Source organism: Phocoena sinus, chromosome 15, assembly GCF_008692025.1.
Source record: "Phocoena sinus isolate mPhoSin1 chromosome 15, mPhoSin1.pri, whole genome shotgun sequence".
Classification (NCBI taxonomy): Eukaryota; Metazoa; Chordata; class Mammalia; order Artiodactyla; family Phocoenidae; genus Phocoena; species Phocoena sinus.
This window is the reverse complement of record NC_045777.1, coordinates 62,775,670-62,795,022: the sequence shown is the minus strand read 5'-3', so window position 1 is coordinate 62,795,022 and position 19,353 is coordinate 62,775,670. Positions and strand designations below refer to the sequence as shown.

Below are 19,353 nucleotides of genomic sequence, written 5' to 3'. Positions count from 1 at the left end.
CTAATAACATCCCCCCTGAGATCACCTGGTATACACCACCAAAGCAATCTGGAAAACCGTGCACCCCAGCAGATGGGCTAAAGTCTCTACCCCATGCTAGTCCCAGGCGCCAAGAGCCATTAAAGGCTTTCCCTAGGGGAAACAAATTGCCTGGGACCTCATTCTTGAGCTCAGGGCAGATGTCCGGCAATCAGGAGATTGCGGAGTGGCCAAGATTCTGGTGTGGATGTGGTCCAGGGTATTTTCAGGGTCTCAGCTGCCTCATTTCTTTGTTACCTATTAAAAGGTCCTACATCTTAAAAATTAAATCCATAAGCTCTGCCTGTTTATCAGCTGGATGACTCTGAGCTGTGATGTCACCTCAGCTCTCCAATGGAGCCTCTGTTTTTCCATCTATAAAATGGGGGTCATGATACGTATTCACAGGGCTTCTGGCAGCAAGGAATCAGGCACTTGTGCAGCGTGCTTAGCCCTGTGCCTGGGGCACAGTAAAATGCAGTAGATGGTGGCTGTTTTATTTCTTGTTTCAGGACTTGGTCCAAACTCCTTGGACTATTTTTCCAAAGAGCCTATTAACTGGTTCCCAAGAACAAGGTACTGGAAAGCAGAGCTGGTTCCTGTTCTGGTTCTGACATTAACGAGCGAGGTGACCCTGAGGGGAGACACAGAAATTTTCCAGGATCCTTGGCCAGGAGGGAAGTTAGATGCTCAAAAAGCCACTGACACCTGATCCCTGGGATGGCTGCACACACAGGTCCCCTCCTCCAGGTAGTGATGACGTACTTGCCTCTTAGCCAGAGACTCTCCTCACTCAAAACTCTCTAAACACATCCACATAGAGGAACAGTATTCAGCCATAAAAAGGAGTGAAGCGCTGATGCCCACTACGACATGGACGAACCCAGAAAACATGATGCTAAGTAAAAGGAGACAGACACAGAGGTCACACGTGTTATATGGTTCCATTTAAATGAAATACCCAGAAAAGGCAAATCTACAGAGACAGAAGGTAGATTAGTGGGTGCCCGGGGATGGCGGGGGCAGGGGGGAACAGGGGGGATGGGAGTGACTACCAGTAAGTACAGGGCTTCCTTCTGGGGTGATGAAAGTGCTCTGGAATTAGACAGTGGAGATGGTTGGCCAACCTTGTGAATATACTAAACACCACTGAACTGTACACATAAAAGTGGTGAATTATATGTCAATAAAAATAATAAATTTTTGGGGCTTCCCTGGTGGCGCAGTGGTTGAGAGTCCGCCTGCCGATGCAGGGGACACGGGTTCGTGCCCCGGTCTGGGAAGATCCCACATGCTGCGGAGCGGCTGGGCCTGTGAGCCATGGCCGCTGAGCCTGTGCGTCCGGAGCCTGTGCTCCGCAACGGGAGAGGCCACAACAGTGAGAGGCCCCTGTACAGCAAAAATAAATAAATAATAATAATAATAAATTAAAAAAAAAATCTCTCCAGTATCAGTCTATTTTACTCAGTATAGAAGCCAAAGTCTTGACTCAGGCTCAGGGGCCACCTGATTCATAAACGTCCCTTTTCTGAACTCTTGTGCCCTCCTCTCCTACCACTCTCCCACCTCCTTCCCTCTGTTCCAGCCCCGCTTGCCTCCACGATTATTCCTTTTTGGGGCAGCACAGTCCTGCCTCAGGGCCTCTCACTCTGCCCTCTCCCTGGTCAGGCCCCTGACCACCATTAGGTTAAGACTCAAGTATCACCTTCTCAGTGCTCTGATCATCCCTTTTTTTGTTGTTGTTTGTTTTTTTTGTTTTTTTTGGCTGCACTGTGCAGCATGGGGGATCCTAGTTCCCTGACCAGGGATCGAACCTGTGCCCCCTGCAGTGGAAGCACAGAGTCTTAACCACTGGACCGCCAGGGAAGTCCCGTGATCATCCTATTTAAAAACTGCAAGCCCTCCCTATCACTCTAACCAGAACCCTTTTTTCCCATAGCACTTATGACAGTTTAGCATACTATATATTTATCATACTGGTGTGCATTATCTGTCTCTCCCAGTTACAATGAATGAACTCCCCATGAGCGTGCGGATTATTGTCTTTAGTGTTCACTGCTCTATCATCAGTGCCTAGGACAGCTCCTGGATCATGGCAGATACCCAGGAAATGTTTGTGGGTGGGTGGATGGATGGCTGGGTAGACAGGTAGATGGAGAGGTAGGCAGATGGATGGGTAGGCAGGTGGGTGGATTTGCCCAAGGGCGAGAAAGCACACACTCAAGGGTGTCTCTTCAGCAACAGAGAAAATCAGCCCTCAGGCATCTCACCACCAGAATATCCCAGCTCCACTGGCCCAAATGATAGGGTGGCTGCTGGCAGCACAGAAAGCGCATTAAGAGGGAGAAACATCACGTGGTCCCCGTCAGATCCACATCATCCACTTCTCCAGGAAGCAGAGGTCACTCATTCATCCATCATTTGTTAATTTGGGAACCTACTGTGTGCCAGGCACTGTGTGAGGCAGCCTTGGAGATCCTGAGACGCACAGTCTAGTGGGGAACAGATATGCACCAGGGTCTCTCTAGCACGAGTGTCTGCAAGCGTGTGGAGGCGGCCGGGGAGCTGGGGTTTGCTACAGCCTTATAAAGGGTGAGGGTCCAGGATGCGAAAAATCCTTCGCAAACAAGGAAGACTACCGCCCCCCTCTAAGTGCTAAAAGAGCCTCCCCCCATGCTGAGAAATGGGGCAAATGACGGAACCAACTTCCCCAGCCCAACCCCTAAAAATCTGCCATCTCTCCATGAGGACATCTGTTCCTTCTGCCTGGTCGGCATCCACTCTTGTTGCTGGTAACAACACGTCAGTTTTCCTTTGGGGAGCTGAACCTCCCCCAACCTCAGTCCATGAGCTTCAGCCACAGATGAACTGCCCATACCGAACCTGACCCCAATCTCCAAAGAAGCCACATGACCCAGGCCTGGCCAATCCAAGCATCCCTGCTCCCTGGCCCCCGTGATTCAGAGACAAGCATGCAGCCAACCGCAACCAATGAGACTCAACCCCACAGCTTTGCAGGAACTAATGGGAAAAGGGGAGCTCTCTCCTTGGTTACTGTGGTTACTGAGATGACAGAATCAACTGTAATCACATGGCGAGTTTCCATCTGACAGAGAAACCACCATGGAGAAAGCAGAGCTGGGAGACAGAGGAGGAATTATACCCGACATTATCTCTGGAGCACCTAGGTCCAGCCACACCCGAAACCCCAGTCGTGCTTAAAACCAGCACCTTCCTAGACTTCTCAGTTTTGTGACTCAAAAATCTCCATTTCGCTTTTTTACTCTAGTGGGCCTACGTTAGGTTTCTGCCACTTGCGAGATAGTTCCTGACTAATACAGTTTATTCAAATTTTCTGTCCATTCATTTAGTCAGTCATTCCTCTACATACACCTAGTGAGTGGGTACCACTTGTTCTAGGGATATGTTCTAGGGATACAAGCAAAAAAAGACAAGGCCCATGTATGTTCCGGTCAGCAGAGAACTGCACAACAGGTAATTAGCATATGGAATGATAATTATTCTAAAGAAGGGACGGACATACAAGGCACAGAGAAGGCAAGAAGCTCACAAATCTTCCAAGAGAGCAAATGTTAAATACTGACAGGGATGCTATTTTAGGAAAGTGCACTAGGTAGACATGAGGACACGATAAATGCCAGGGTCTATATTCCAGAAAAACAGTCCCATCAATCCTGCCACATGGCATCCCTATTCCTGCCTGACCTCCCCAGGCCTCTGTCTTCCATCACACCTACCAGTGGGTAAACACCACATCATCCTTGAAGTGCAGTAATTCACCAGTGGAAAGCACATGCAAACACCTTCCAAGGGAACAGAAGGCCACATATTTTATCCTAATGTAGTCAGAGGCTTCAGTGTCTCGGTCTGGGCCAAGGTCCCCGACTGACCCCTGGGCTCATCTGTTTCATGCCAAACAGCTGAACCAACACCGTCTCTGGAAGCCCATCATCACCCAAAAACTTTATGGCAAATTCAAGGTCAAGAAAAGCCAGTCCCACTCTTAAGCATCTCTTGCTGTGGCCTCCTAACGGAAGCCAGGGCAGGAGATGATATTTGAAGGGTTAGCAGTGTGGGTGACAAGCTGGAAACTGCAGGTTTTGTCAGAGGATCTGATGTACGGAGCAAAGGGTTACGGGGAAAGGGGGAAAGGTCCCCTTCGTCCTAAGTGTAACACAACCCACCGACTAAACCTTATTGCCTGACCCTTCTGACTGCAGATCTTTTCCTATTAAAAAAAATGCAATCCAAATGCCTTGAATTTCTGTGTGATTTGCTATCACTTGCATAAAAGTAAAGTAAATAAAAGAGATGGTTAAGTTTGATTACATTTATTGCATATAGTCAATGTTATGGTGGTATACATGCAGGCTCTCTCTGGAAATACACAAAAGAAACCGGTATGGAGAGGGAAGCTAGGTGATGGGGGTCTGCGGAGAGAAAGAGCAGTGCCTTTCACTGCAGACTGGTGGTTCTCAGCTGGGGGACATTTGGCAATGTTTGGAGACAATCAAAAATTGACTGTCATAACTGGGGAGGTGTTGGGGGGAGAGGTACCACTTGGCGTCTAGTGGGTAGAGGCCAGGGATGCAGCACAGGACAGCACCACAACAAAGATACAATGAATTACTGGGTCCCAAATGTCAGCAGCGCTGGGGTTGAGAAACGCAGCTGCAGACCCTCTGTGGAACAGCTTTAACTATTTTTACCACGCGAATGCGTTACTTTCTGTTTTTAAATTAAAATGTATCATATATACAATAAGGACTATTTAGCAGTTGTATTTAATACATATAGACTATTTAACAGTTTAAAAAAAAAGAACGAACATCCTCTATACCATCCAGTCTTATATTTTTACTTTTGAAAAAAACCAAGAGAGTCGCTAAGGACCTGGGGGAAAGCTGGAGAGACTGGAGTATGAAAAGAATCAGACAGCAGCAGTCCCTTCCAGCCTGGAATGCTGGAGGGGAGCTGGAGGGGATCTTAGGGAACACTGAATCTCAGAACAGCGAAGAGACGTCTCTGCTTGGGCCAACTCCAGTCAATTGGCAGCGGTCACCTGGAGGGTTGCTTGAACGTAACTCAGTGGGAGAGAGCACCACGACAGACCGGGGGTCTGGTATGGGGGCAGGGGAGGGCAGGGCCCGAATGTCACATCCCTGGGGCCTAACCCCTTCATCTTTCACGCTGAAAAACCCAGAGGCAGGGAGGTGAAATGACCGCTGCGGGTCACACCATGAGCTGGCAGGAGAATTCAGCAGGGGTCCTGACTCTCAGCAAAACATTCCATTCCTCTAAGCCAGGGCTCAGCCAACTATGGCCTGTGGTCTACCCATCTGTGTCTGGGCCCATGAGCTTAGGATGGATTTTATATTTTTAAAGGATCAAAAAAAATCAAAATATTTCATGACACATGAAGAGTGTATAAAATTCAGATTTCAGTGTCTATAAAGTCATGTTTACAGGAACACAGCCACACCCATTCATTCCGTGTTATCCACAGCCGCTCCTGCACTACACCGGCAGAGACGAGCAGCTGCAACAGAGATCGCACGGCTCAGAACACCCAAAATATTTGCTAGCTGGTCCTATACAGAAAATGTTTGCTTACTCCTCCTTTTTCCCAGCGTTTCCCAAACTTTAATGTGCATACAAATCACCCAGGGGGAGATTGCTAATACTCAGGTCTGTCTTAGCCTGGTCTGGGGTGAGGCCTGAGAATCTGCATTTCTAATAAGCGACCCCGTGATGCCGGTGCTGCTGGTCCATGGGCCCCACTGTTGAGGACAAAGCGTGGATCCCAAACCAAGAGCATCAGCAGCACCTGGGAACATGTCAGAAATGCAAATACTCCGGGCCCACCTAGACCGACTGGATCTGAAACTCTGAGTGGGGCCCAGTGAGCTGCATTTTAACAAGCCCTCCGGGTGACTGGGGGGCCCACACAAGTTTGAGCATCACTGATTTCCACCACACTGCCTTGTGTGCGGGTTAAGACTCTGGGAGACATTAAGCTGAGCCTAAAAAAATCCAGCGTCAGAATGGATACACTTTGACAAACACTGAAAAGGCAGGAGTTTCCTTCAACATTCCACCTGCAACTCCGCTGTGATGAAGCGGATGGTAGCCTAACAGAAAATTCTGTTTCTAATTTATGAAAATGTGTGGTTTTAGTCATAGGAACTTCCCATAAGAGTATATATTTGCCAACATAGCTAAGTAATACTTATTAGCACAACATCTTTTAAAAAGAATGACATAGTTAATAATACAAAAACAGAGAGAAAAAATAAACATGGGCGGGGGCATGATCTGAAGTCCTCCATAACCATGCTCAACTGTCAACTGAGCTTAAAGGGTTTCCACAGTCCATATTGTCTCCTGGTTTGGGGCCAGCTTTGGAAAATAGTTAACTCACACTATTGTCTTTAAACTTTTCAAAGTTGGCCAGCTAGGGATAGACCCATTACAGTACCCCAAGATGTGCATATGGGAACATTCAGGGCAATGTGGGTCATAACTGCAAAGAAGAGGGACCAGCCTAAAAGGCCAGCAACGAGAGATGGGTTAAGTCAACTACAGTACATCCATGCTCTGGACAAGCATACATCACTAAAATAGACGAAGCAGGGCTTCCCTGGTGGCGCAGTGGTTGAGAGTCCGCCTGCCGATGCAGGGGACACGGGTTCGTACCCCAGTCCGGGAGGATCCCACATGCCGTGGAGCGGCTGGGCCCGTGAGCCATGGCCACTGGGCCTGCGGGTCTGGAGCCTGTGCTCCACAACGGGAGAGGCCGCAGCGGTAAGAGGCCCACGTACCGAAAAAAAGACGAAGCAGATCTGAATGCATGAACTGAGAGATTACATATCAAGTCCAAAGGTCTAGAACACCATGTAAGTATGAGTCCATTTGAATATATTACAAATATTTTAAAAATATCTATATGCATAATTTTCCTAAAAAGACATACAAAACTGTCACTTTGGAGGAAAGGGACAGATGGAGGGGAGGACAATATACTTTTCATTTCATAACTTTCTGTACAGTTTGAATTTTTTTTCGGTGAATGACAAATATTTGTTGAGTGCCTATTATGCACCATTTTAGGCACCAGGATACAGCAGTGAACAGAAGAAATCCCTGACATTCTAGTGGAGAGAGGCAGACGATTCATGAAATAATAAGTGACTTTCAGAGTATGTTTGGCATTGCCACTTGAAGTGTGGTCCACAGGTCACTGCCAATCCGCGGTTTGTGACCAGATGACAGTAGATAAGGAGCTGCTACCATAATGTAGCTCAACTATGGCAACAAGCACGCATGTAGTTCAGCTGACATTTGTTTTTCTTAGCAAGACTTTCTCGGGACTTCCCTGGTGGCGCAGTGGTTAAGAATCCACCTGCCAGTGCAGGGAACATGGGTTCAAGCCCTGGTCCAGGAAGATCCCGCATGCCGCAGAGCAACTAAGCCTATGCGCCGCAACTACTGAGCCTGCCCTCTAGAGCCTGCGAGCCACAACTACTGAAGCCTGCGCGCCTAGAGCCTGTGCTCTACAAGAGAAGCCACCGCGATGAGAAGCCCACGCACCACAACAAAGAGTATCCCCCGCTCGCCACAACTAGAGAAAGCCTGTGTGCAGCAACAAAGACCCAACGCAGCCAAAAATAAAATTAATTAATTTAAAAAAAAAAAAAGACTTTCTCAATAAAGGAAGCAGACAGCAGAAGTTTACATTCCACCACAAACTTCTCATCTTATCGTGAACCTGTAACAAACAGTTCCCGAACTAGCTACTTTGAATATCCCTGGGCTGGAAGCTGTAAATGCTGTGAATAAAACAAAAGGTGGGAGTGGCACTATTAAAAAGGAGTGGTTGGAGAAGGCCTTGCTGACTTGCTGAAACGGTGACTTGTGAAAAATATTTAGGCATGACAACACAATAAAACATCAAACAATGTGGGCCAGGATAAACTTGGCTTCACTCACCAGGAAAGGTGTGCAGACCCAGGTGAAGGTCCCCACGGCGGCCAGGTAGGCAGATTTCTTCAGCACCTTCAGCTCCTCCTGCCTGATGGCCAGCACCTTATCTTTGAATGCCAGCTCCCAGGCGTAAAGCTTTAGCACTTTGATCCCATTCAGAATTTCATTCATCAGCTTAATCCGATTGTCTTTGCTCTTCATGTGGGCCACCTTCGAAGAGAGGAGCAGTCAATACCACACCTGGGGGCCGGCTGCTCACTTCTGGCCCTGGCATCAGGCCAACACTCAACAACCCCACCTATTAAAAATGGGCCATCCTAAGGGTGGGAAAGCTGGCCTGCAATCCCTATGAACCCTAACTCTTGACCCTGAGAGCACTCCAAGGGATTCTTTTTTCAAGGGAAAAAAAAAACTGCTTCGAATCACATTAAATTGGACATCAGAGAAACCTCTTAAATTCAGAAGGGAGGAAGAGAGGCAAGAAAAACCTTTCAGGTATCCAGGGAGGAAGGGGCACATGCCCTACTCTGCTGATCTAAACCGAGAGATGACATTTTTTTCCTTCCATTTTCTTATTTTCTTTATTGCTTTTCAGGCAGTACACGGTTGTTAAAATGCTGAAGTGTTTCTGTACCAGCTAGCACTGGTTCTGACCATTTGGGTGCCCATGCTGCAGAGTTGTTAAATATTTTTAATGCCACCTGGCATTTTCCTTATGCCAGGCACTTTTCTAAGCTTTTCAAGTGCATTTAGTTCTGCTCACGAGAACCCTATCATTAAGTGTTATGTCATTCCTGCGTCACAGAAGAGGACAGTTTAAGCAACATGAGGTCAAAGCCAGAGACTGAAGCCATTTCAGAGGTGGGCCGTTCAGGGAAGAGGCTAAGAGTCGACACAGCCCCATGCCCCTCCCACGCCTCTCCTCCCTTCTCCCCAAACCTCATTCCAACAGCCCCACGTCCTGCAACTCTTCTCTCCTTCGGCATCACCAGCGCGGCCAAGCTCTCTCATTTGAAATTCCACAGGCACATCATAAATAGCCATCAGTGGGGGAGCAGAGGAATGAACTCTGGCCTGTCTCTGCTATGGACCATCAGGCACGAGTTCAAGACAATGAAGTCAGACCACATGGCATGCTGCAGAAAGATCCCCCAGGCATGGCGTCGGACGATAAAATCACTCTGCCAAACAGGCCCGTTTGTGTTAAAATATATATGGTGACAACACCACGACACACATACACATATACACACCAAGCCTAACTATAGAGTTAGTCCAATCTCTATATAAACACATCAAAAGTTCTAGAAGGATTTGCTTCAATGTGTTAAGAGGACAGGGAAGAGGGGCTTCCCTGGTGGCGCAGTGGTTAAGAACCCGCCTGTCAACGCAGGGGATACGGGTTCGAGCCCTGGTCCGGGAAGATCCCACGTGCCGCAGAGCAACTAAGTGCGTGCGCCGCAACTACTGAGCCTGTGCTCTAGAGCCCACGAGCCACGACTACTGAGCCCACGTGTCACAACTACTGAGCCCGTGTTTCACAACTACTGAAGCCCGCATGCCTAGAGCCCGTCCTCCGCAACAAGAGAGACCACCGCAATGAGAAGCCCGCACACCGCAAGGAAGAGTAGCCCCCGCTTGCCGCAACTAGAGAAAGCCTGCGTGCAGCAACAAAGACCCAACACAGCCAAAAATAAATTAATTAATTAATTAAATTAAAAAAAAAAAAAGAGGACAGAGAAGGGGACATGCCCTTTTAATCTATATACTTTTGTATTATTTGAACTTCCTTTTATAATGAAAAGGCATTCACTCTGTTACTTGAGTATTTAAAAACTTTAAAAATACGAAGTATCTCTGAAAATAAAGAGTTTAACACTGAGACCAGCATAAGGAAATGGGGAGAAAAGCAAGGGGTGATTTTTGCTCAGCTCTTGAAAATGCACACACACAGAAAGGAATACACCCATGGGAAATAAGGAATCTCTTGGAGGCTCACAGATGGGACTTCAGTCACTGGCCCATGAGGTCTAACTATTTCGGGAGCTCTCAACCTCAGTGACCCAATGTAATAACCTGGGAAGCTTTAAAAACTCCCAATGCCCAGGCCTCACCCACATTAGGTGAATCAGAATCCCCAGAACTGGGCCTAGGCATCAGCATTTGTTAAAGCTCCCCACGGGGTTCCCACAGGCAGACAAGGCTGAGACTCCCAAGGCCTGTGCAGAAGGAACTCAACTAACACCCAAGTGGAAAGGCCTTAGGCAGGGATGCAGCTTGGAGCCCTGTGCGGACACACCCCCTACCTGGTAGGTCTTGGTCTTCATGGCCATCACTGCATTGAGGGGAACCATGAAGATCATCACAGCCACTCCAGCCAGAACGGAGGGGCCCAGGTTCTATGGAAGGAACAAGAACAAAGGCCTTAGCACGGGGCTTCCACGGGCTGAGCCACCCAGTGTAGCCACATTACTTTTCAGATTTATCCGGGAGCATCCCTTGGGGTCCCACAAACCCTGTAAGAACGTTCAAGGCCACAATCCTTTATCCGAAACCCTTGGGACCAGGTTGAGTTTTGCAAATGAGAACGTAAGGATTTCAGAAAGGTAACAGGATGTGGAGCAGAAAACAGTGAACACGGCCCACCTGACGGCTTATCTTGTTCAAAGGTCCTTGGCTGGCGCCTGGGTGCTTGGATTTTGGGAGGGTTCCCACCATTCTCAGAACGGATAAGCGTGACTCACTGCGCCTAAGCTGTTTGCATGAACAATGTGGTTTCTGCTGATTAACCCCTTTTCCCTCTGGGAGTCTGGAAGTTTGGTCTGTGCCAGGCAGAGGCTGCCGGTGTGACCAGCCCCCAATAAAAACCCCGGGCACAGGGTCTCTCCTGAGCTTCCCTGGCTGGTAACATTTCACATGTGCTGTCACAATTGTCACAACTCGTTGCTGGGGAATTAAGTGCATCCTGTGTGACTCCAGGGGGAGAGGACTCCTGGAAGCTTGTCCTTGGTTCCCTCCGAACTTTGCTAATCTTGCTGTAATAAATGACAGCTATGAGTCCTCCTAGCAAATCACGAACCTGGTGGGGTCTCGGGGACCCCTGACACAGGTAGATATGCCTGTATATCGCACCTCCACAGGGCCCTGGCACAGTGCTCCAGAAGCAAATGCAATGATTTTTTTCAGTAGCAAAATAGGAATATTCCCATGAGAGGGATAATCAAAATTATAAATCACACATCAGTTCAAGTCAAGTCTTGCCACCAAATAAGTTAAGAAAAACTTTCAATTTTCAGAGCTCTTTAATTTGAGGACTTGTAGATAAGATGCTGTAGACTGTTCTATTATCGCATTTGCAGATAAGGAAACTGCATCTCAGAAAGGTTGAGTGGTCATGACTGAGACAAGATACAGATCAACATTTTTCAACTTCCAAGTTACACAAATAAAAAGAGACAGCCTACGAAGTCCGTCCAGTGCACACTTGCTTAGCTGAGACGGATGGAACTAGAGGGTAAGCGTGTTAGTCCCTTCCAAGGAGTCACCCTCGGGGTCTCCAGTCCTAAGTTACCCAAAAAATGCTGCTACCGCTTGTTTCTGTGATGGATCTCTGCCCAGTGAAGATTAATCCACCTCTAAGCACGAAGGTGATTTCTACCAACAATCTAAAGCATTGGGAATCAATTCTGAGAGCAAATCATAGTAACAAAAAGATACCAAGCACGTCGCTGTACCATGTACTGTTCAGGGAACACTACCTGCGCTAATTTATTCAATCATCCCAACATCACTATGATGAGGTTCCCTTATTATTACCAGTTTACAGGTGAGAACACCAAGGCTTAGAGACGTTAAGTAATAAGGTCTGGAAGAGGCAGGATCTGAACCCAGGCAGCCTGATTTCAGAGCCACGCTGACCCCCATTATCTTATGTCGTGTTCTTGATTGTCAAATAGAGAAACCCTGGTTTTGGTCTCAAGCAGCGGTTCCCAACCAGGGAGGACTATTCCCCCAGGGGACATGTGGCAACATCTGGAGACTGTCACAAGTGGTGGTGGGAGTGTGGGGGAGGGGAGGTGGGGTGTTATTGGGATCTAATGGAGAGAGGCCAGGGATGCGGCTAAACATCCTACAATGCACAGGACAGCCCTCAACAAGGAACAATTATCCGGCCCCAGATATCAGTAACACATTCAGCAAGTCTCATCTAAAAAAAAGCAATTTTGTAATGGATCACAAATCAACCCTGAAGGCAATTCTAAAAGAAGTGTTCTATGACAGCACTTTCTGGGGAAGTAGATGCCCTAAGACATCTGCTAGATGGAAGAAGTCCATCTAACTGAGAGGGAAAAAGAATCAGTGGAAGTTGCATTTGTCACAGCCTTGAAGTTTGGGTGGGATTCCATCAGTAGGGAGGAAACAGGAAAGGGAATTCCTGGTGGAAGGAAAGACACGTGCAAAGCCCCAAGAGTAGAACAGAATAAGGCACATATTCGGCTATAAGTATCTTTGCTTGTCATCTTTATATTTTGGGAACTGCCCCTCCCCATGCGGAAGGGCTGTCAATCACACCTCCACCCCTTCCACAATGAGAGAGAGCATGTGACCCAGGGTGGCCTATCAGAGAACTCTATTTCACAGTGATTGGCTCAGGGATGTGAATAGGACTGTGCCGAGCCAATCAGAGTGCCCCCTGGGACCCGGCTGAGACAAAGAGGAATGCAAAAAGGAATCTCTTTTCTCTGGCACCACTATCTGTGAAGATGATCTAAGCCCAACACTATGGAAGCCATTTGAAGAAATCCCACTGAGAATGAAGTCAACTCAGAGAAACACAAGGCTAAGAAATGATAAGAGTATGAGACTGAATTCTTACAGCACTGCTTGAACTCCTGGATCCATCCCTACCTGAAGCCAGACCCTGGACTCTTCAGTTACATGCACCCATAAAATTCCCTTTATTTGCTTATATTACTCTAAGATGCATTTCTATCCCCTGCAGCCAAGAGACTCTTAACCAACATAACCTGGGACTTGTGAATAAATGAGTTTGGTTAGCATTTGGGAGGATACAGAGGGAGAAATACAATGTGTATGTTATAGGGTTGTTAACTACATACACTGTCAAGAAGAGACAAATGCAAATGAATACCATGCCACCCTAGAGAACATAACCCAACAACTGAAGAAAGGAATAAAATATCCAGGAACTGGCTGATAGGCCAGAAAATAAAATGTGAATGACGGCAAGAAATGCCAGTGAGCTACAGACACTGACACCCACTCACTCGCCCCCAATGCCCACACATGGAGGCCCCTCCCCACGCGCCACGGGAATGACATCAAACACACACCAGCCACAGGAGGTAGAGGGCAAGGATGACTTGCAGAGGAGCTGACCAGATCATGTTAATGTACGTGGCCAGGTCCATGAACCTCTGGGCATCCACAGACATGAGGTTGACGATCTCCCCGACGGTGGACGATTTTCTGGCTGAATTAGTGATCACCAGGGCCTGGAGACAAAGGAGAGGGAAAGAGGGTGAGTGTGACAGGCGACAGCCCAGTGCCCTCCCTCCAGGCCCACGTGGAGGAAGGAGACAGCTCAACAGTCGAGAGGCCACTGCTCTTTTCTCCTCTCCTGGCGGCTTATCTGCCTTCCCAGCCCATGTGTCTCATCACAAAGCCCACTCTCTTATCGACAGCACTCACTGCCTCCCCATCCTGAGCTCTTCAGTATGGAAGGGACCTCAGAGGTCGCCTAAACCAGGGCTTCACACACTTGAGTGTGTACGCACCCCCAGGGAGTTTGTTATCGTAGGACTGGAATAGGGACTCCGCATTTCTAACAAGCCCCCAAGAGATGCTGACGCTGCTGGTCCCCAGATCACCCTGAAGGACCAAGGTCTCAGCCAGGGTTTCTCATCCTTGGCATTACTGACGTTTGAGGCTAATTCTTTGAGGGCCCGTCCCGTGCCTTTTAGGATGTTCGGCAGCATCCCTGGCCTCCACCCACTAGATGCCCCCACCCCCAGCTATGACAATCAAAAATGTCTCCAGACATTGCCAAACATCCCCTGGAGGGACACACATTCATCCTGGCTCTCGATGGTTTCACGCTGTCACCTGGGGAGTTTTAGAAATACTGATGCCTGGGTCCCACCCTCAGAGATCATGACTTAGTTGGTTGGGGTGTAGCCTGGTCCTTGGAAGTTTCTGAGGCTCTCCGGGTGAGTCTAACTTCCAGGCAGGGCTGAGAGCTCACGATCAAGTCCGTCTTTCCTGACTACCTGCTGAACAGTCTCTTCTTAACCCACGTGGCCCAGAGGCTAAGAAATGAAGGGACCGAGGAGGTAATCCAGGTCCTGTAAGGCTGTCCGTGCCCAGATACCTGCTGAGTATCTGTCACCCAAGGAACATACCATCTGCTCAGTTCAGATGGAGAGTTAGAACACGCTCACACACACACTATTGGCAGCAGAGCACGGATTCAAACCTGGATCTCCCCAAATCAAGCGCCATCTAAGAAATTCAATTACCCTCAGCTGACCCCAGGGCTCCCGGACATGCCACAGGCTCGCCCTTGGGATCAGCTTTGCTAAGCCCTCAGGCCTGACGGTCACTCCCTGCTGCCCGCGACCACTCAGGCCACCGTCATGCCACTGCTCCAGAAGCTGGGCCCGAGAGGTAACCCGGCCGAGCCCCCAGGGGTTCCGCGGAGGCAGCGGGAGCCACGGGCCCACCTTCCGGTACACAGCCCCGATGACGGCGGTCTTGATCCGCATGCCGCTGACGAAGCAGATGTGGAAGTACTGGTGCAGCACGAGGGTCTGCAGGCAGGCGCTGACGAACAGCAGCGCCGTGTAGAAGTAGCCCTGCCAGTCTGGGGCCTTCCTGTCGTTCACGAAGCTGATGAGCAACCTGTGGGGCAGCAGGGACAGAGCCCCACGTCAAAGACCGCGAAATGTGTGCGCGTGGGGACAAGTCCTCTGGCTTCCGCGGGTGACCTTCTCCTGAGCCAGGCAAGGCAGGCACTCTCAACGCCAGTGTTATGAAGCCCAACCCACGTGGCGATGCCCATGCCGGGGTGGGGGTGGAGGGTAGTAACCACGGCAGGGCGCGCAGCCCCGGGCTTCTCGCATTGATTACTCTGCCTCATCACCCAAAAGTGACCAAGTAGAGAGCACAAGGGGCGGAGGGAGGGAAAGAGAACGAACGTGTGGCACCAAAGAGACAGACAGAAGCAGGGAGGGAGGGAGGTAAACAGAGATGACGCCCTTTCCGGGTTTAGGCTGCAGCTTTCATGCAATCTGCCATGTCCCTGCTTTTGGTTTCCCGAGATAATCCTCTATCTTCCCCCTTTTGGCTTCAGGGGAGCCTGGTAAGGTTTCTGTTACTTGCAACCAACGTGGCCTTAATTAAGATGGTTGTATTAAAGCAAAGCATCAGGCAAAGCAGGTAAGGAGGTAGAGGCCTGGCCCCGTGCCCTCGGGAGCATGCCACATGACCCTAAGGGAGGGTGAAGGGTGTCGCAGGTGGAAGGTCAAGGACGTGAAGAGCTACCCGGCTGAGAGGGAAGAGGCCTTACTTTAAGATCTCTGGGCCGGTAAACATCATCAGGTCGTGCACAGCCTTGAACAAGAAGCTCATGAGGAAGTAGGGCCCAAATGTCTTGTATAACACCTTGAACAGGGACGGGTTCCAATCCTTCTGGGGGGACTTGATGATCAAAGCCTCGGCCTCCTCGTTCACATCCACCTTGGAACTCCCTTTCGGCTTGGCGGGATCCTTGGAGGAGTACACGACCTTCACCGGCTGTCTGGAACACGAGGAGCAAGGAGCAGTTGCGGGGTCTGCCAGACACTCAGCCCACCGGCCAGGAGAGGGCAGGAGAAGGCCCCCCCCAACAGGGAGGCCTAGCCAAAGAAAACCAGTCGCTGCAGAGAAGCAGCTTAGCATGGTGACTCTGACCACAGACTCAGGATCCTGGCCAGCTGTGTGACTTTAGGCAAGTGCCTTAACCTCTCTAGCCCTTAGTTTCCTCATCTGTACAATGGGGAAATAGTAAGACCTACCTCACCTATACATGACTTAATATAGCTAAAAGGCAGAGAAAAGTGCCAACCCCAAAATGACCTACAGATTCAGTGTAATCTCCATCAGAATCCCAGCTGGCTCTTTATAGAAATGGAGAAGCTAATCCTAAAATTCATACGGAAACTCAAGGGACCCAAAAGAGCCAAAACAATCCTGAAAAAGAAAAGTTGGAGGACTCACATTTCCCGACTTCAAAACTTACTATGAAACAACCATAATCGAGACAGGCATGAGGCTGAGCATATACAGAGATCAATGCAACAGAATTAAAAATCCAGAAATAAACCTGATTGATTTTGACGAGGTTGTCAAGGCCGTTCAATGGGAAAAGAACAGTTTTTTCAACAAATGGTGCTGGGAAACTAGACAGCTGCAGGCAAAAGAGTGAGTTGGACCCTTACTTCACACCATATACAAAAATTAACTCGAAATGGATGAAAGACCTAACACAGAGCTAAAACTATAAAATTCGTGGAAGGCAACAGAGGGGGCAAAACTTTAGGACCTTGGATTTAGCAATGGATTCTTAAATACGACCCCAAAAGCACAAGCAACAAAAGAAAAAATAAACTGAACTTCATCAAAAACTTTTGTGCTTCAAAAGACACCACCAACAAAGTAAAAAGACAACCCACAAAATGGGAGGAAATATTTGCAAATCAAAACTCTGATAAGGGACCCGTAACTAGAGCAAATAAAGAACTCTTACAAATCAATAAGAAAAAGACAACCCAACCATAAAAGGCGCAAAGAAGACATGCGAACGGGGTAAGCACATGTAATGCTGCTTAACATCTTAAGTCATCAGGGAAATGCAAATCAACACCAGGATGAGATACTGCTTCACACCCGCTAGGATGGTTATCATCAAAAAGTCAGATAACAACAAGGTCTGCAAGGATGTTGAGAAATCGGAACCCCCATACATGCCCCTGTGAAGTCCCCTCCCACTTGTAACAGGATATTGCAGAAATGATGGAGAGAGAGTGTCATTCCCAAGATTAGGTTGCAGAAAACACTGTGGCTTCTTTCTTGCCCTCTCATGGATCATTCACTCTGGGCAAAGCCAACTGCCGGGTCAAGAGGACACTCCACCAGCCTCCTGGAGAAGCCCCCATGCTGAGACCTTGCCAACAGCCAGCACAGTCTTACCAACCATGTGCAATGTGGAAGCAGATCCACGGCCCCGGTCAAGGCTTCAGAGGACTGCAGCCATGACAGACCTTGAGCCAGAACTACCCAGCTAGACCCATCCCAGACCCCCGACCCAGAGACCCTGTGTGACATAGTAAATGTTCATTCTTATTTAAAGCTGCTACGCTTGGGGGTGACCTTTTATGTAGCAACACATACAGCTTCCCTCTCCCAAAATGCAGTCAAAGCAACCTCCTCAAAAGGCCAAACATGGGCTCCATCCCTGAAATGTGCACCCAAGCTTCATCCCCATCGTCCACCTGACACAATCGCCCACTGCATGAGCTCACTGAACATCGTTTAATCACGGGGGATTCTTGCCTCTCCCATCTAAGCCACATCTGACCATTTGGACCAACTGAAACGCCCTCCTGGAGACCACAGCCTCCCAACCTGCCTTGGAGGGGACGCCCTCCTCTGTCCCCACTCCAAACCGTGGGCACTGGTCTGGGCTCTGTCAAGTCGGTATCCTTCCCCTCGATGCTCCTCACCCCAGGAAAGGACCAGAAACATGGGAATCATCCCTGAACCCCTCTCCTCCACGCTCCCAGCTCTAGTCAGGCACGTGTTGTGTCCATCCCGCTCCCGGGATGTGTGCAGTCATCCATCCACGCTTTCCATCGCCACAGCCTCTGACCCATGCAAGTGACCATCGCCGGGGCCTCCTTCCCACTCCCCCCATTTCCTTCCACTTTCGTTCCCTAACAACCAAGTCCCTGCACGGCAGCCAGTGGGATCCTCCTAAAGTGCATCACCCCAACCTCAACGCCACTGCTGGCCTCCCACTGCATCCAGAATAAAAAAGTCTGGGTGAAGTTGTAGAATTTCCTACGGCTGCTGCAACAAATTAACACAAACTCAATGGCTTGAAACAACACAAATTTAACATCTCATAGTTGTGGAGGTCAGAAATCTAAGGTGGCTCCATGTATCTTTGGGACCCGTCAGCTGTGGAAGTCTCCCTTCCTAGCCATGGAAGAGCACATTCTTGTTTATTGGCAAAGCTGCCACTATTTAACTGGTATCAGATTCTGACTGGCACAAGTAACATTCTTCACTTCTTCACCTCCCACCGCTGCGGCCTCTCCCGTTGCGGAGCACAGGCTCCGGACGCGCAGGCTCAGCGGCCACGGCTCACGGGCCCAGCCGCTCCGCGGCACGTGGGATCCTCCTGGACTGGGGCACGAACCCGCGTCCCCTGTATTGGCAGGCGGACTCTCAACCACTGCGCCACCGGGGGAGCCCCACCAACTGTCATTTTAAATCTCAAGTATGGTATTTAAAAGGAGAATAAAGGAGTGCTTCCTTGCTATATAAATAAAATGCTTGATTTGTACAGATTAAAAGAAAAAAAAGAAAAAAGAAATCTAAGGTGGGCCTGCAGGCTCCATGGGAGAATCTGTTTCCTCCTTTTCCAGCTTCTAGAAGATGCTTACAGGGACTTCCCTGGTAGCGCAATGGTTAAGAATCCGCCTGCCAATGCAGGGGATGTGGGTTCAGTCCCTGGCCCGGGAAGATCTCACATGCCACGGAGCAACTAAGCCCATGCACCACAACTACTGAGCCTGTGCTCTAGAGCCCGCAAGCTACAACTACTGAGCCCGCACACCACAACTACTGAGCCCATGTGCTGCAACTACTGAGCCCGCATGCTGCAACTACTTAAGCCTGTGCGTCTAGAGCCCATGCTCCGCAACAAGAGAATCCACTACAACGAGAAACCCGTGCACTGCAACAAAGAGTAGCCCCCGCTCACCAAAACTAGAGAGAGCCCGCACAGCAATGAAGACCCAACGCAGCCAAAAAAAAAAAAACCAGCCCACACACCTGGGCACGTGGTCCCTGCCTCCACCTTCCAAGCCAGCCACTCAGCATCTTCTCTCTCTCACCTCCTCCTTATAAGGACCCTTGTGATTATCAGGCCACCCCAATAACCCAGAATAGTCTCCCATCTCAAAATCCTGAACTGAATCTCATCTGCAAAGTCCCTTTGCTAACATATTCACAGGTTCTGGGGATCAGGATGCGGCCATCTTTTTT

General features: G+C 49.1%; 1 protein-coding gene and 1 non-coding gene across 4 annotated transcripts in view; one reads left to right on the top strand and one right to left on the bottom strand.

Annotated features, from left to right (window-relative positions):
• The window catches only part of ABCC1 (ATP binding cassette subfamily C member 1), a 131,394-nt gene that overhangs the window by 48,307 nt on the left and 63,734 nt on the right, over positions 1-19,353 (bottom strand). For all 3 annotated transcript variants that reach the window (XR_004345736.1, XM_032604779.1, XM_032604780.1), the window contains 5 exons: positions 15,611-15,841; positions 14,766-14,943; positions 13,377-13,538; positions 10,329-10,421; positions 8,029-8,232 (listed from right to left, as the gene is read on the bottom strand). Coding sequence is in view for 2 of the 3 variants with exons in the window: in XM_032604779.1 (XP_032460670.1) it covers positions 8,029-8,232; positions 10,329-10,421; positions 13,377-13,538; positions 14,766-14,943; positions 15,611-15,841 (868 nt within the window). In the remaining variant the exon portion in view is untranslated. The remainder of the gene's footprint in view (positions 1-8,028; positions 8,233-10,328; positions 10,422-13,376; positions 13,539-14,765; positions 14,944-15,610; positions 15,842-19,353) is intronic.
• LOC116741031 lies at positions 18,236-18,366 on the top strand. Its single transcript, XR_004346009.1, has one exon. It is a non-coding gene; the product is annotated as a small nucleolar RNA SNORA24 (small nucleolar RNA).